At 49.5% G+C, this 16,128-nt stretch overlaps 3 protein-coding genes across 3 annotated transcripts; 1 reads left to right on the top strand and 2 right to left on the bottom strand.

The window, feature by feature from the left end:
• Positions 1-587: 587 nt before the first annotated feature.
• On the bottom strand, positions 588-2,822 carry BROUX77_000181 (uncharacterized protein; the record flags this gene model as incomplete). The annotated part of the gene is made up of 3 exons (XM_073746279.1): positions 588-614; positions 668-946; positions 1,038-2,822. 3 exons carry the CDS (start codon positions 2,820-2,822, stop codon positions 588-590), a joined length of 2,091 nt encoding a protein of 696 aa, XP_073608418.1.
• Positions 2,823-5,732: 2,910 nt separating this feature from the next.
• BROUX77_000180 (uncharacterized protein) lies at positions 5,733-14,610 on the top strand (the record flags this gene model as incomplete). The annotated part of the gene is made up of 3 exons (XM_073746268.1): positions 5,733-5,736; positions 6,050-7,128; positions 7,189-14,610. 3 exons carry the CDS (start codon positions 5,733-5,735, stop codon positions 14,608-14,610), a joined length of 8,505 nt encoding a protein of 2,834 aa, XP_073608417.1.
• A 555-nt stretch (positions 14,611-15,165) lies between these two features.
• Positions 15,166-15,872, bottom strand: BROUX77_000179 (uncharacterized protein; the record flags this gene model as incomplete). Its single annotated transcript, XM_073746256.1, has 3 exons — positions 15,166-15,191; positions 15,259-15,414; positions 15,623-15,872. 3 exons carry the CDS (start codon positions 15,870-15,872, stop codon positions 15,166-15,168), a joined length of 432 nt encoding a protein of 143 aa, XP_073608416.1.
• Positions 15,873-16,128: the final 256 nt, after the last annotated feature.

Raw genomic sequence — 16,128 nt, 5'->3', positions numbered from 1 at the left:
AGTAACAACAAAAATGAATGAGCACGAAAAACTGAAGGCACCCACGTTGACTGGTCTGCACTTGGCGTGGTGTAAACAAGCCGAAGTAGTTCCTTCCTTATCAGACTCTTGGGACACAATGAAAAATTTGAACTTCTTGCTCTTTCCTGAAGATAATTAGAAAGAGCAGAGGACAATTACTATGGTGTCCTCCGAGGTCTAAGTATGTGCCGCTGTGGAAAAGTAAAGATCTCTTTAGTCGACAACACGTCTATGCACAAGTTTATGAAGATCCCGGTTCAAGGTAAAGAACAAATACCAAATCTAGCTTGTGGTATCGTTATATAATCCGGCATCTTGAAGGAACGGCCAATTCACCCTCCTTGCCACACAAGTCGTGAACCAACGCCCAACAACACCAGAGACCCACGCTATACGCAAGACTATGTCAAGGACCCAACGCCTATTTTGAAAACATTAAATCTCGACTAGTACGCTACACGCGGTATCTTCTCCTGCTCTATAGCATGGCGGTATCAAAGAAGGGATATATCAAGAAAGAAAAGCCACACTTGTTCGCTGTCTAGTACATAAACACAGAAAGCCACTCATGACCATACGTCCTCCTGTTGTGTCTGTATTAGTAAAGGTTCCTTTGTGAGCAAGGAAGGGTGAAGTTAGTTCATACCTGGTACTGGCTAGACGCCCGCATGCTCTTGACGATCTCCTCAGCTTTTGCCTCGGGAATACCACGCTGCTCAGCAATGATTTGAGCCAGCACAATGTTGACTTCACGAGCCATGTTGGCTGCATCACCACAAACGTAGATATTTGCTTTTTGAAGAAGAAGTTCATTGATTTCAGCTGCGCGCTCCTTGAGGCGGTGCTGAACATAAACCTTGGTAGCACCCTCGCGCGAGAATGCAGTGATAAGCTCGAACTTGTCTCCCATCGCTTCTTTGTATTCCTATAAGGAGGTTTGGTCAATAACATAAAAAGGCAAAGTCTAATAGCCATTGAGTCATGAGTAGAGCTTTCTTTGGGATTAGAATACGTACCTCCCATTCTCTCTCATACAGGAAGTCTTCGTTGCGGTTGCGGCAGCCAAAAAACAGGACAGTACGACCAATCTCAGTACCATTCTTTGCTTGGTGGGCACGCTCCTGGATAAAGGCACGCATGGGAGCAACACCGGTACCAGGACCAATGCAAATGATAGGCTTGCTAGGGTTTGACGGCATTTTGAAGTTTGAGTGGCGAACATGAACCGGAATACGAGCCCCGGCATATTTTCCACGGGGACCATCGACCTGGTAAATAACACTAGACTTGCTTGTGTTCACAGTGTTGTTCTTCTCATCGGCAATGGCAGATAGATAGTTGGTAGCAACGCCACGGAAGGCATCCGTGTCTTCACGGCCAGCAACAGCAAAAGATTCGACAACAGCTGTAATGGAGATAGACTTGGGCTGGACCTCAGATGAAGACGAGATTGAGTAGTAACGAGGCTGAAGCTTGGTGAGACCCTCAATGAACGCAGAGAACGGAACTTTTGTCCACGGCTTGCCTCCAGAAACATGAGATAGCAAGCGGGCAATGTTAAAGTACTGAGCGTGAGTCTTTTCGTGGAAATAGTCCTTGTCGCCACCGAGTTTAACCATTTCAGCTTTGGCTTTTGGGGTCGGAGCAAAAGCAGCAAGCATAGCAACGAACTGGCGAGAGACTGGAGCGCAAACTTCCATGTGGTAGCGGACAATAGCATCGTAGGTAGTAGGGGTTGGGAAAGGCACCTTGGCGGTAAGTTCGACAGGCTTTACGTCAATCACTTCATCGCGCTTGTCTGACAGATCCAGAATATCCAGGAAACGGTCAACTTCAGGACTAGAGTTTGAAGGCCAGATGGCAATGTGATCGCCAGTTTCATAGTGTAGCGTGGAGTCTTTAATGTCAATTTCCATGTGCAAGCACTGACGGTCCTTGGAGGTGAACAGTTCGCGGGCTTCGGTGATGGGGCTGATGTATGGGTTGTGTGCAGTGTAAGGACCCTTGGGAGTACCATCACGATGAGGACCGTTGGGTTCACCCAGATATACCTTTTCACTGTCAATGGACAATTCTTCACGAGTGGTTATGGAGAAGACGGGCTCATAGACAGCCTCGCGCTCCTTCAGACCCATCTTGTCAGCCAGAGCCTTCCACATAGATTCCTTCCAGGCGATGAAGTCCTCTTCCATTGTTCCAGCGCCATCATCACCCTCGCCGGCATCGCCAATACGATGAGCACCGTGAGATTCTAGAAGCTTGTTGACGTGGCGCACCATGAAGTTGAAGTGTTCGTAGGTGTTGTTTCCAAGACCGAAGATGACGTAGTTGAGGTTGCCAAGAGCCGGAGAGTTGCCTTCGGAGAACTCGACGTTCTCGTCCTTGATAAACTCGTGGAAATCGACAGCGTTATCGGTGGGCTCGCCCTCTCCATAGGTAGCCAAAACAAACATGACTATTTTGTCACTAGGAACGGCATCCAGGTTATCGAAGTCGTAGTCCTCAAGGTCAGCCACCATGGTGTCAAGACCGAAACGGCTCTTGCCCTCCTTGGCCAGACGCGAAGCATAATCCTCGGCTGTTCCAGTTTGCGATCCAAATAGGACAATGCAGTTTTTACCAGACTCTTCCAGCTTCTCGACAATATCACGAGTCTTGCCGGACTTGCCACCGGAGGTATTAATAGTAGAGGCGTAGGGATCGATCTGCTTAGCCCATAGTTTGCCTTTGGTGATGTAGGCGACTGTTCCCAGCAGAATGGTGGTCAAGACCACAAGGTCCAGTACATCCAATTCGGCCATGGTGGCGGAGTTGCTTCAGGGACTCGAAACAACCAGTTGTGTTCCTGGGTGGGTGAAAGGCAGAGAAAGGTCGAGCTTTATGGCTGATGGCCCGTGGGGGTATCACAAACTTCGGCGGTCCGGTGGGTGGTGGTAAGAGATGGTCGTTAGGGCAAAGAAGGTAGAGAGTCAGAGCAGGAGATAGCTTGGTTATATAAAGGAATCGATTATGAGTTTATCGAACGATGTGGGCTGGGTAGGCAAGGCTCGGATCGGCGGGGGAGGGGTGCTTTTAAAGTCAACGTCGGGAAAAGAGAGAGCGCAAAAACCAGAAGAGCCGGTCCGGCTGGTCAATGAGTAATTGGTTGATCGGCTATGCAAGATCCCAGCAGCCATGGACTACAGTCGCTGGAATTTCTGAGTAGAAGAAAGGCCAACTAAGCCGAACATATGCCGACATCCAAAGCCAAAGAAATACCCCACAAGCGGCTATGGAGACACAGTAGGAATTGAAGGACTAGAGAATTAGCATTTGCCGAAGCCAGAGTTGCTGCCCAGCCGAGGGTTAGGGTTGTATCGGCTACACTAGTAGCAGAGGGGGAACTTGGAGCAAAAAGAAGGAGAACAGGAAACAGGCCAGAGAGGCTGTATATAGTTAGAGTTACTTTGAGTGAAAGATCTCAAGAGAAAGATGTAGGTGGTCTTGGTACTGTGGGTGTGATCACGTCTGAGTTATGTAGGACAATCAACAAAGGCAACTTGTATATTGCTTCTTATCATGACCATGTAATCTCACATGTACCTAGTCACCGAAGAAAGACCATTTATTTGTAGCCTGGTTAGGATAACTTTATGGGGATCCTCATTGCCTGAAAGATAATAATATAGATATATTCCGCGTTGTCTTGAATTGGATGATTTTTCGATGATAACTTGTTCGTATTCGAGTTCGTGTGCCAACAACTCTTGGTCTGACCATCTTGGTGTGACTATGACTAGGGTTTCTGTGCAAGTCACTGGCTAGGGTTATAGGACAGACAAGTGGAATTTAATATGGGTCTCTGAGTCTCCGCCACAGATAGCCACATGGGAGCCACAGGCCAGGCACAGTAGCAGTCACACGACATTTCTGTGATTACATAATGTGATTAGTTATAGCTATGGGGGACTGTTTAGGTCCAAACACAACTAGTTGACGTTGTATTTTACATGAAGACATCATGGCGAAGGATGATTAAACACGCTGGAACACGTGGTTGTTGTAGCCAAGTCAAGTATACAAGAAGAGCAATGTCTCAGTCATCAAGAACAGCTAGTGGAGGGCAAAGGGCTGAGTGACATGGGCCTGTGGTCGTAATACAGGTATAATAGTTACATGTTGGATTTGATGGTGAGTATTTGAAGAGCAGGTGTTGAGGGACGAAGGCTACTGCTTGGTACATACATAGCTATACTGCAGCACAGCGTTGAACAAGTACGCCATCGCAAGTTCAGTTCATGTACGAGACAAGGCAGCGTAGCATAAGGGAAACAGGCCTACAGATGGAGTGCATGCAGATGTATGGACTCGGCCGCACGTGAGTACCATAATGAGTAGAAGTACGCAGTTACGCAGGTAGTTTGGTGAGATCAGAGGTGATGGATGCGTCGGCGGCACACGGAGTGTATTTGTATTTGTAACAGCTGTAACTAGGTATTTGTATTTGTAACAGTTGTAGTTGTAGTTGTACTGGTGCATTGTAGAGGAATGTGCATATGTGTGTGTATGTACACATATCCATAATGAGCATGTGCTGTAGTAGACGAACGTGTCTTATTGTTGGTGGCTGACATGAAAATGACCAGGCAGAAACCAAAACAAAGCTATCGTCTTACACAATAAAAAAAAAAAAAAGGTTTGGGTGTCTAGAACACAGATACACAGAGAAGAGGGAACGAGGAAATGAAGAATAAGCCCGCACCGCGGTGTTGACTCAAGAACGGACAGGGTGGGTTCTGTTGTGTGTATGCCAGACCCTAATGCCAGGGTATACTAGGAGATGCAGGATATGCGACGGGTCCGTCCACCCTGCCCGGTCGGTGTGCCTGGGTCTCTGGTTGGCTGGCTGCCATGTCGGTTCCACTATTCCCACGTCATGGCGGGGGGAAGCGAGGGAGACACAAGGTCAATGCAAGATAAATTCCCTGCAAACCACGACGGAGAAAAAACAATGCAGGCTTAGTTGGTCTGTCTGCCGTAGATTTTGGTCTCCCAATTGAGGCAAAAGCCAGAAAAACCGCCGACTTTTGTTGTGTTGTTATGTGGCCCCAATCCTTTAAACCACAGCCAGAGAAGAGAAGAAAGTAACATGCCGAGCTTTTAGCGGCCATCGCGCGCAAGCTTTCAGCCTCGCCACACCACCTACCTTGTGCTCCAACAGCCAACAGCCAACAGCCAATAGCCAGTGACCAGTGACCAGTAATCTGGCAGCCTTGAAGCGCCTCTCCTCTTCTCTTCTCCCATTTGTAGTCTCCGTTTAGTATTGGCGATGTGGAGGTTACTAGCTTCACCTCTCCATGCATAATTTAACTATAGATTTATTCTTTATTAATTAATTTCTGCCGCTTGAAACGCCCGCCATCCCAGTCAATCCCACTGCCTCGGGCAAAGTACTGGTCACCACCACAAGAAACAACATCACATCACGACAGCCAAAGGATCACGTCAAACACACATCAAACAGCCGGCCCTCTATCGATTGAGTCTTGAACCTTGATCCGCACCGCACCGCACCGCACCGAACCGCGCCGAACCGCCCGACAACCCATTGCGCTGCACGCACGCCACAACTTTCTGCCGTCTTCTCTTCTCGCTGGCGCTGTGGCCCACTCCTGGTGCTGTATATTGGGCCTCAAGAGCTGGATAATGGGTCGTGGCTGGCCCAATCAAACATGGGTGAGTGGATGTTGTTGTTGTTGTTTTGGACATGTGAACGAATGAGCGCGGGAGGGCGTTGCTGCGGGCGCTGGGCTTTGGGCTGCATACACTTGTTATGCCGAGAGAAGAAGACCGCTCGCTATAAAGACTGCCATACACCAGGAACTACCCAAAAGCCGGTGCCCAAAACCAAAGAACCGCCCGACTGCCCATGGAATGGTCTGGCCGAGAATATACACCCAGCACCTGTACCTGTATACTCAAGCCGCCAAACAGGACTGCTGCAAGTTGCTTCCAGGACCTGAAAGCTAATGTTTCTCTTGTGCTTCAGCCCTGTCACAGACGTCGCCAGACCCGCTGTCTGAACCCCCCAAGCTTTCCTCGCTACCCACAGCGACGAGACTGGACCTTGATGGGAAAGAAGAGGAATGGAATCGCACTCTCCGCCCAGACCAGGTTTCGTCTGTGCGCCAAGCTTTAGCTTCTCATCAAATCGATACCGCCGTGACCTCTGAGCTGCCTTCCCTTGCTAGTTCTACCGCTTCCTCCGCTATACCTGGCTCTGCGCCTCCCATTTTAGCTACACCCGTTCATGTGGGTGGCCTGCCAACTTCTTCCTCGCAACCCCCATTCCCACCTACATCCTGGATCTCCCAACAGCTCCAGGGTCAGTCGCAAGCGACGACAACCGCCAAAACTGCAACAGTCCCAGGCTCAATCACCGCCTATCGCACTCTCCCGATACACACCCAAACCCTGAATCAGGACCAGAACCAGTCGCAACAACAACAGCAGCATCCCCACCAACAAAAGCCGCTCTCCTTCGACCGTCACTCTCCTGCTACATCAATCTCGCACTCACGACAGTCCTCTCTCGAACACGCTCCACTATCACACTCCCATTCCCATAGCAGTGGGCGATCCGTTGAGTCTGCGCCCACCCGGAGCAACACAAGTTACGGTCACCATCGCCAGACGTCTATTGTCCATGGAATTCAGCACTCTCGCAACGGAAGTCACGCGAGCCTGTCTTCTAGTCCCCTTAGCCCGCAGATGATTGCAGCTGCAGGAGCTGCTCTGATTGCTGATCGTATGGAGGCCGAATCGCAATCTCGCCCTGTCACGGCGCAGTCCGGGATAACACCGCCAACGACAACTCTGAATGGAGGCCTAGGGACACCCACTGAGCCAAACTTTGGGGGACCAGCTCACTCAAGAAAGCCCGAACGCAACCTGAGCACAAAATCTCGGCGCGAACACAACTATCACCACTCTCATTCACATTCTGCACCCCGGCATAACGGCCACTCAGCGCAGTCGAGCCAGGACCCTATGAGTGAATATGCTCTTCACGTGCTTTATACATCGGTGAGATGGTGCCAAATCCCACCCATGCACGCCCTGGTCCGGGTACATGCAATCAGAGCCAAAAGTCATATGATGCTAACATGATACTTCCCCCTCCCCCAGTTCATCCAACAAGCAGAAGACAAGCTTAATGCTTGTGCAACCGCCCCCAATGAGCCCGAACCTATGATAGACCTAATCTGCGGTCCCGGTGTTGATCCCGCCTTTGACTATGCCATCCGTGCTCTGGGCCATATGGCTGCACCCCGACCGAAACCACTGATTGATTTCATGATGATATGGCGCAAGAACAAGAGCGATGCTGCAAACGAAGCTCGTGCATACCTGCAACAAGCTCGCGGAACACCAGCAATGCCTGGCTTCCAAAGAAGAAATACCGAACCTGCTCAACAAATGTTTGCGGCTCTGAATGACGAACAACACTCTACCCCACCGCGATATGAATTCATTGCACAGGCCGATCGCCGTGCCACTGTTTCAATTTATATTTTGTGCCGAGTTTTACTAGAGATTGTGAACCAAAGCGATCTGCCGCAAATCACGCCCGAAACCGAAGATAAACTTGAAGGTATCATCTTCGGGCAGCTAAAGATTGCTGAACCTGAACAGTTATTGGCCTCCCCCCTGAAGATGGCTAATTGGAATATATTTGCCCTTCTTCTTGGACAAATGAGCGATATTAACTTCCAGTGTGTTACAAGTCGGTATTTGAACGATCTTGAGCGCTTGTTGAAAGAGGTTGCGTCTAAAGGACCCAACTCTGTGGCCAGTCGTGAAATTGAAGGCAAAATTGAACTGGTGCTCTGGGGGATGAAGTATCTTAAAGTTCGTCTCACTCCACCTGATCGGTACCAGCAGTCCTGCGACTTTTTGATCAGTCTTGGCAAGCTCTTCAAAGAATCTCACGGTCAGCGTGTCAAAACTACCTTTTGTCAGGTCCTGGATCTACTTTTACGCCCTATCGCGGCTACTGCCGATACAGCAGATTTTGGTCATTCCAAGTGGGTTGAGGTGGTTGGTAGTTTTGGGCCTCGTTTGGCTCAGATGTTGCCTAAGCCACGGCACTGGGCATCAGCTTTTCCGCTCACAGCCACTCTGCTGTGTGTGTCTCCCATGGAAACATTCAACTCCCAGTGGTCACAACTCATTCTGCCTCTCCAGCCCAAGTTCAAGGACCGATACACAAAATCGATTGCCCTACAAGTCATTGGGCGGCTAGTTTGGACATATCTGTATAGATGTGCGGACTCTCCGGCCAACATCCAACGCAAAATTGATGAAGTGATGAAACTTGTCCTGGCACCTATAAAACGCAGCATTGTTGCTTCCGACAAGCTTTTGTCGGAGCCATTTATCTTTCTGTTGAGAATCATCGGCTATAAGCTACCAGAGTATTGCTGTCGCTCAATAATATTCCCGTTGATTAGTGCCGACCTATTCATGTCCAAGAAGGATATCAAGGTAGAACAGCTTGACCCTGACCGTATCGTAGTTGGGATACGTGCCTTCTTGGCGGTTATCTCTGATATCGAAAAGGGCGAAGCCGGCTGTCCCGAGTTTCCGCACTATTCTCCACCCCCGTCCCATCTTGAAAAAACACCGGGCTCGCCTACATCAGGATTTTCCGCAGTTGTGAGCGGCGCTCAATTTACCCAGCCCCCTTCAGAACAGACGCGGACGTTTCTCGAAGTCACAATTTCAGAGCCTCTCGATATGTCACGGTTAGGTGAAAAGGTCAAGGAAGTCTATACCCGATTTTCTGCTGTCCTTGGCGAAATTGCTCTTTTGTGCGATAACACATTTGGTGGCCAAGCAGTCTTGGATGAAAAGTTCAGCAGCCCTGGCCCCAAGACGCCCATGTCCGAAACATTCAACTTCACACGGCGTGATGATCATCTAAATCCTAGCGAGCAGAAACAGGCGTTTTACGAACTATTCCATGTGGGGGTTCAGGCCTTACCTCGATGTCTTTCTCCCAATGTTCCGTTTAACCGCCTGATTAGTTTGCTGTGTACGGGCACGGCTCATGTGCAGTCTAGTATTGCAGAATCAGCCGCTATTTCCCTCAAGGCTATTGCACGTCAGGGACATGCACAGCAAGTCACCATGGGGTTCTCGCGCTTCATATTCAACTTCGACGGACGGTATTCAACCATGTCAGATGGTGGTATGCTTGGTCCGGGCCACATTGAAAACACCCTGCAGGTGTATGTAGAACTTCTGCGAATATGGATCGAAGAGATCAAACGGAAGACCAAGGATGCCGATGCTGCAGATGAGCTCGACCCGCTGAGCCCGAGTCCATCAGAGCTCCGTGGCATCAAGCTAGATTTGTCGAGCATATGGGCAGAGGTAGAAATTGTCGAGTCTCATGGCCTTTTCTTTTTGTGCTCACAGTCCTGGCGTGTACGGCACTTTGCAATTACTGTCCTCAGACTCATCACCGAGTTTGATGCCGCTCTTGGAAAGCCAGGGTCTCAGGAAGGAGATTTCCGCCTCATCTCTATGTTAGAAAAGCACTCGGACAAGATTATGGAGCTCGATGAAAACCGCCTTACTGTCTTTGAACGCAGCCGTATACAGAGAGGCAAACAAGGCGATAATAGCTCCAACGCCTTGATAGAGCTTTGCACTAGCGATGTGCATTACGATACAGCCTTGTGGATCAAGATATTCCCCAATCTCATTAGGATCTCATACGAAACGTGTCCATTCACAGTTACGCTGTGTCGCGATATTGTTTGCAATCGCATCGTCCAAATATATCCTACCATCACAGAAATGTCAGAGCCACTCCGGGTGCCACATTCAGGAACAGACGCTGGTAGTGCACGTCAGCAGACTGCCAGGGTGGCCAGGGGTCTCAACGATGGACTGGTTGAACAATGGAAGCTGTTCCTTATGTTTGCATGCACGACCATGACAGATACCGAGAGCGCGCCGCCATCCGCAAGCTTGCCTGTACATCAACACACGCGCAAGGGCTCCGCATCAAAGTCCACCTCACAAGACATGTTGTTCACGGGGCGCAACTTTCTCAAACTCCTACTCCCGTTACTAAGTGCAACATCTGACAGGATCCGCGAGTCAGTAGTTTTGTCGGTTGGCTCCATCAACATCAATCTTTACCGCTGTCTGTTAGAAGTACTTGAAAAGTCTGTCCTCCAGTGCAATGAAGATGCACGTGCACGGATGCATCAAAGATCTACCAGTGTTGCGCGCCGCAACCAAAAGACTGACATACTACGCACGTCAGTGACGCATGTGTACAGGCTTACAGCGCATTTCCTCCGTGATCCAGAGGTACGCAAGGATGAGGCCGTGTTTCAGAATCTGATTGCTTTCACAAAGGAGCTCAAGCTATTCCTAATGGATGGTGAGGTCCAAATGGACTGGGAGTTTCAAACTCTCCGACAACATTATTGCGGTCTCATGGAAGAACTTTTCGAAGGTATCAACGGCACACTCGACCCATCTCGCTGGATGACCTTTGAAGCGCGGAAGTCGGCCTTTTTACTCATGGAAGATTGGTGCGGCTTCTCACCAAATCAGCAACAGATAAGAGCTCGTGAGGATACCATGCGCCAATCCATCATTAATAAGAAGAGTGCTGGCGAGCGAGGAAACATCACGTCAGCCATGGAGATTGAGAAGCGCAACCTGCGAACAGCAGCGTTAAATGCCATGGCATCTCTCTGTGCAGGACCTATAAGTATCACCACTGAAGGTGGTGCCGTTCTCCAGTTTGACCCCCGTCGACTTGTCGCTTGGATTGAGACAGTCTTCAACTCTGGAAGTGACCGAATGAACGTCATTGGCCGCAGGGCTTTGCGGAACCTTATTTCCCATAATGCAGAATTTCCATCACTCCTGGAGCATTGCATTTCACGATGCTACCTAATTGACAATATCAAAGGGTTGGAGAGCTACTTTACTGTGGTAACGGAGGTTCTGCTAGAGCAGCCTGAATATCCAGTAATAGGATACAAAGTGCTCATGTTGTGTCTGTTTACCTTGGGCCACGAGCAGGTAGGCATTCGCACCAACGCAACGAGAGTTCTCCGGGCTTTAGATGAGCGAGAGCCATCCCGCAGCTCCAACATCCAGGAGTTTAACATCAGCATATCCGACAAGACGCCAATGGTATACAAAAGTGCTCAGACTGAAATTTCCAAGAGGCTATCGCAGCGTCACATGGACATTGCCTTTTACGTCTTTTCTGAATTCAGCATGTTCTACAAGGACTTGCCACCCTCATCGCAGCGCAATCTTGTCGCAATGATTATCCCATGGCTTCAAACTGTCGAATTGTTGGACGACGCAAATGGAGGTCCCTCTGCGCAGGCTTACATGGTGCTGGCTAATCTTTTGGAAATTACTATCAAGGCCAGTGATTCCCTTTTGGAAAACGAAGTCAAGGCGCTCTGGTTGGCGCTCATTACTGGCACCCACGTTAGTAACGTGCGCGTGATCATGGATTTTGTTATTGCCCTATGCCTAGAGCGCGGCGAGCAAAACTTTGTGCAATATGTCAAGCAGATTGTGGCCTTTTTGACTGCTAGTGGTGGTCCCGAAATCAACGTGGTGGAGTTTTTAGTGCTTCAAATGACACCGAAGGCCATGGTCCCGACCGAGAAGAAGGCATCTGTTTCAGCTGCAGCGACAGTCTCGACTGCGCCTCCACCAGAAGTCAACATGTTCCCTTATTGTGCGGATCTCACAGAGGTTCTCCCGATCGGGACGAAGCAAGCCGGATTCTCCCTTGGGCAGCTTTCTTTGATCCTACTGGTCGACCTGATGGTGTCTGGTGTCCAGGTTGCTGTTGACCATATTCCCTTGCTGCTTCAGGTGGTGGTGGTTCTCTGGGATCACTATACTCCCGTTGTACAGGAACAAGCCCAATGCATGTTGGTGCACATGATCCACCAACTTGTGTTTTGCCGCAGTGACCTTTATGGCCATTCTGGAAGTGAGGAGGATATCAACCGCCGCGAGGAAATGGAATCCCTAATCAACAGCATCCGAAACTTGGATACGTCCTTGATATGGGCTTATGAAGATAAGAACGGTAATGGTCGCAACGGCGATCACAGCTTACCGTCTAGCATGGAGAATCTAACGGAGCGCGTGGTTCGCACGTTTGAGCACGCATACCCCGGCGTTAAGGAAGCCTGGGGTCGGCTGTCCCTGACGTGGGCCACGTCATGCCCAGTCCGCCATTTGGCGTGTCGATCGTTCCAAATTTTCCGCTGCATCTTCACATCTCTGGACCAATTTATGCTTGCTGATATGCTGGCACGTTTATCCAATACGGCGGCTGATGATGATGCCGAAATCCAGACCTTCTCAATGGAGATATTGGTCACACTTACCACTCTCATCACAAAGCTAGAAGGCGACAAAATGTTGGCAATTCCACAGTTGTTTTGGTCAATGTGCGCATGCCTGGAATCCATCAACGAACTGGAGTTTATGGAGGCTGTAACCATCCTGGAGCAGTATCTCCTCAAGTTGGACTTTTCATCACCTACAGTCCAGAAAATTATTTTGGATGGCCAGCCGCCCAAATGGGACGGCCCATTCGAGGGTCTCCAGCCATTAGTATATAAGGGCTTAAGATCCTCGAACAGCATGGATACCATACTGAATATCCTGAACCACCTGGTTCAACTTCCCACCAACACGCTGATAGGTGATGATAGCCGACTTTTCCTCACCATTCTGGCCAACTGGCCTCGTTTTCTGCATAACTTGGAGCTTCCATTAGAGCAACGCTCGCCGCGTGTTATTGAGACAGCACAGATTCTGATCAAAATGGCTGATATCGAAGGCCACATTAGCATCAGCGCCACCTTGAATGCGTATGTTGCTGGGTCTTTCCCAACAAGCCGCGATTTCCTCATGGAGCTTTATGCTGGACTCCGCGAGACTTTCTTACCACACTACGAGTTCCAGATGGTTGTCATTCTAATGGGCTTTCTAACCAATGCTACTCCGTGGGTCAAGCTGAAAACGGTGGACATTTTATGCGTAGTGATGTCTGAGGTAGACTTGCGTAAACCAGAACTCGCCGGCCATGGCTCTGATCTTGTGTCTCCAGTCTTGAGATTGCTTCAGACCGAATACTGCATGGATGCACTCAAGGTCATTGACAATACCATGGCTATGTATGCCAGTCCTATGGATAAGCAGCACCTGCGTATGAGCATGATGCGCACCAACCACCGGGAGTTTTCACGTGTCCAGTCACTGTTTGGCATCCCAGACACCAATGGATGGGCCATCCCTATGCCTGGCCGCAAAGCTGATGCTACTCGTGCCAATATACATGCCGTCTTCTATATTTGCCAAAACGCAACTGACGGAGCCACCAACGCTGCACCGGCCATTCGCGATGCTGGCGATGTTACCTTCCACGCTGATGACTACTCGTATGGCTTCTTTTCACCGCCTCCTGATCGCACGAGCACCATGATGTCCGATGATGTGACGGGTACTAGCACCATGACTAGCTCCATGGGTGGCGATCTTGTGACCAAGTTAGACAGCCTCGATGATTTCTTTGACGATTTAGAGCAGAGTCCGCCTAGCGAAGGTCGTCTTTCGTCGCGTACTGTAACCGAGTTCTCGCCCGAATCGTTTGAATCTGGCGCACAGCTATATGATGAACACGTACTACCCATGCTTCATGAGGCCTCAACCAATACTTCGTCTTTCCAAAATGGACTTGCTGATCGCCAACTACCGCCAGGAAATGCCATGAACCCTGGTGCCTTTGCTCCACGCCCTGGCACAGCTTCGGGCGTAGTCAGCCCGGTTGAGAATACAATTGGACATGCCACAGGTCTTGGTCTGAATCTCGGTTCAGGCAGCAGTCCAACCGGAAATGTTGCTGCACACTCACGCTCCGTTACTTCACCTTCTGCTTCCTCAGGTCAGTATCCCAGTTTATTTATGGCAGTCCATGATCAGAGTCTGGAAGAGGTTGATCGAGAATTTGCCGAGTCTGAGGATGATAGGTTACCGCCACTGTTCAAAAGACCCGACGAACTATACATTACAGAGACGTCAGCGCGGGCTGTACATTCATCACCGCATGCCCAGGTACAGGCACAAACCCAGGCCTTATATTCCTCTACATCACCATTAAGCCCTCAAGGCAGCGCGTACGTTATGGGAGGGCAACATAACCAGCCTGTTTCAGGAAACTCGCCGCATGGGCCTCAACACCAGGCTAGTCGATCTGGCGCTGCCAGGAGAGCCCATCACACTAACTCGAGTCGTGATATCTTGGACTGGCGCGACGGCATACGCAGCCCGCCACCGTCAACGTCCATGCATGTCCCCAAGTTATCTGGCAGCACCAACATGTTTCCGCCAAAGACTGCAGGTGCATCTACCGGCGCACCGGGCTCAAGCTCTGTGGTTAACCACGCACATGCACACCTGCAGCATCCCAACCAGAACCACAGCTTCCAGAATTCAGGAACTTTGAATGGAATGGGTATGGGCGAGATGCTCTAACCCATTCCCACCCTCTCGTTTTTTTCTTTTTCTTTTCCCATTTTCTTCTTCTTCCTTTCTTTCCCTTCTTATTCACAGCTGAGTCGCTGCTATGCTTTCTGATGACATTTTGCCTTTCTTGTTCACAAATGACTACGTTCTTGAGTTATACCCAGTTCTTCATTTTCTTTTCTTTCTCATTCACCACTTCCAACACGGATTGTTTTTGTTTCGCCTTTTTCCGCTTTAATGAACTGTTTTTACACTTTCACTTTGTGTCAGTCTGCCTGCTTTTTGTTTCCTGTGTTTTAGAACACATATTTTATTCGATATAGAACACGATGCGTATATAGGTCTGAATTTTAAAAAGAATAAAAAGATGTAGCATGTGAACAGTACGTGACTAGAAGATGCGTTTGTCATATTCCACCAAGTAAGATAGGGATTCATTATGTAGAGATCTTTGAGCAAAACTAACTAAAAAAGGGCCAGAAAACAACAGAAAAAAGACATGACGGCATATGGTTCGGGGGAAGACCTTCGTGACGAACAGAAGACCACGAAAAAAAGAGACCTTTAGTAACGGTGGCGAGTCGAGTAATCTAGGTAAAGCTCATGAGTTAGGATTTCGTCTTGTGCTTGCCGTGAAACTGACGAAGACCAACTCACCCTTGGGACTGACGACGAGACCACGGCCCTTTTTTGCGCCACGGTACACCGTCTCAATGATGTCAATGAGCTCCTGTTTGTCTTCTAGGACCCAGTTGAGTTTGTTGTTGTTACCAGTGCCAAAATCACAAAGCATGTGCTTATTGCGGAAGAAGACTGTTGATGGGCGGCGATGAGGCAAAGTCGCCCGCCAGACGATGTTAGTAAGATGCGAACACGGGCGAGGGTTTGGTGTTACACGGGAGCTAGGGTTTGTTCATGAGGAGGGATAGCATCGACTTGAGCAGCGAGCTAATCTCACCGCAAGTGTTGCAGATGGCGGCCGCTATCTTCTGCCTTCTCATGCTTTGCGGGTACGACTTACACATGATTGTACACGGATCGTACAGCTCGTACATTTGATTGAAGTCGGGAACCTGTGTGATATCGCACACGTACGTCACGGCAAAGTTGCGGATCTTGTCGGTGATCTTGTAGAGAACCTCGTCCTGGCGCATGCAGTCCGAGTCCCAATCATGGCCGAAGCGAATGACGACTAGGCGCTCCTCTTCGCTGAGGATAGCCTGGTCCACGTGCCAGGCACTGTTAAGATGGGGGATGACGACGGACCCCATGTTGGGTAGAAGTGGGTGGAAAGATGAAGTGGCGGAGACGAGTTGTTAGTCGGGGATTAAAAGAACAGGATCAGCAAGTAAAGAAGGCACGAATAAAAAGGCAAAACATAAAGGGCAGCACTCCAAAGCCTGAATCCCTGCTCTACTGGGACGGTTAACTCAATGACGATGATGGCCGCCCGCAGTCCAACAAGGCTGTAGCTATATAATGAGCCGAAAGTCATGCAGCCACTTCAAGCCCCGATAAGATAAGGCG

The sequence above is a fragment of the Berkeleyomyces rouxiae genome (assembly GCF_048999995.1).
Source record: "Berkeleyomyces rouxiae strain 22BRR77 chromosome Unknown BrBRR77_ptg000001l, whole genome shotgun sequence".
Taxonomy (NCBI): Eukaryota; Fungi; Ascomycota; class Sordariomycetes; order Microascales; family Ceratocystidaceae; genus Berkeleyomyces; species Berkeleyomyces rouxiae.
Note: the sequence above shows the minus strand (reverse complement) of the source record. Positions and strands in the feature narration are given on the sequence as shown.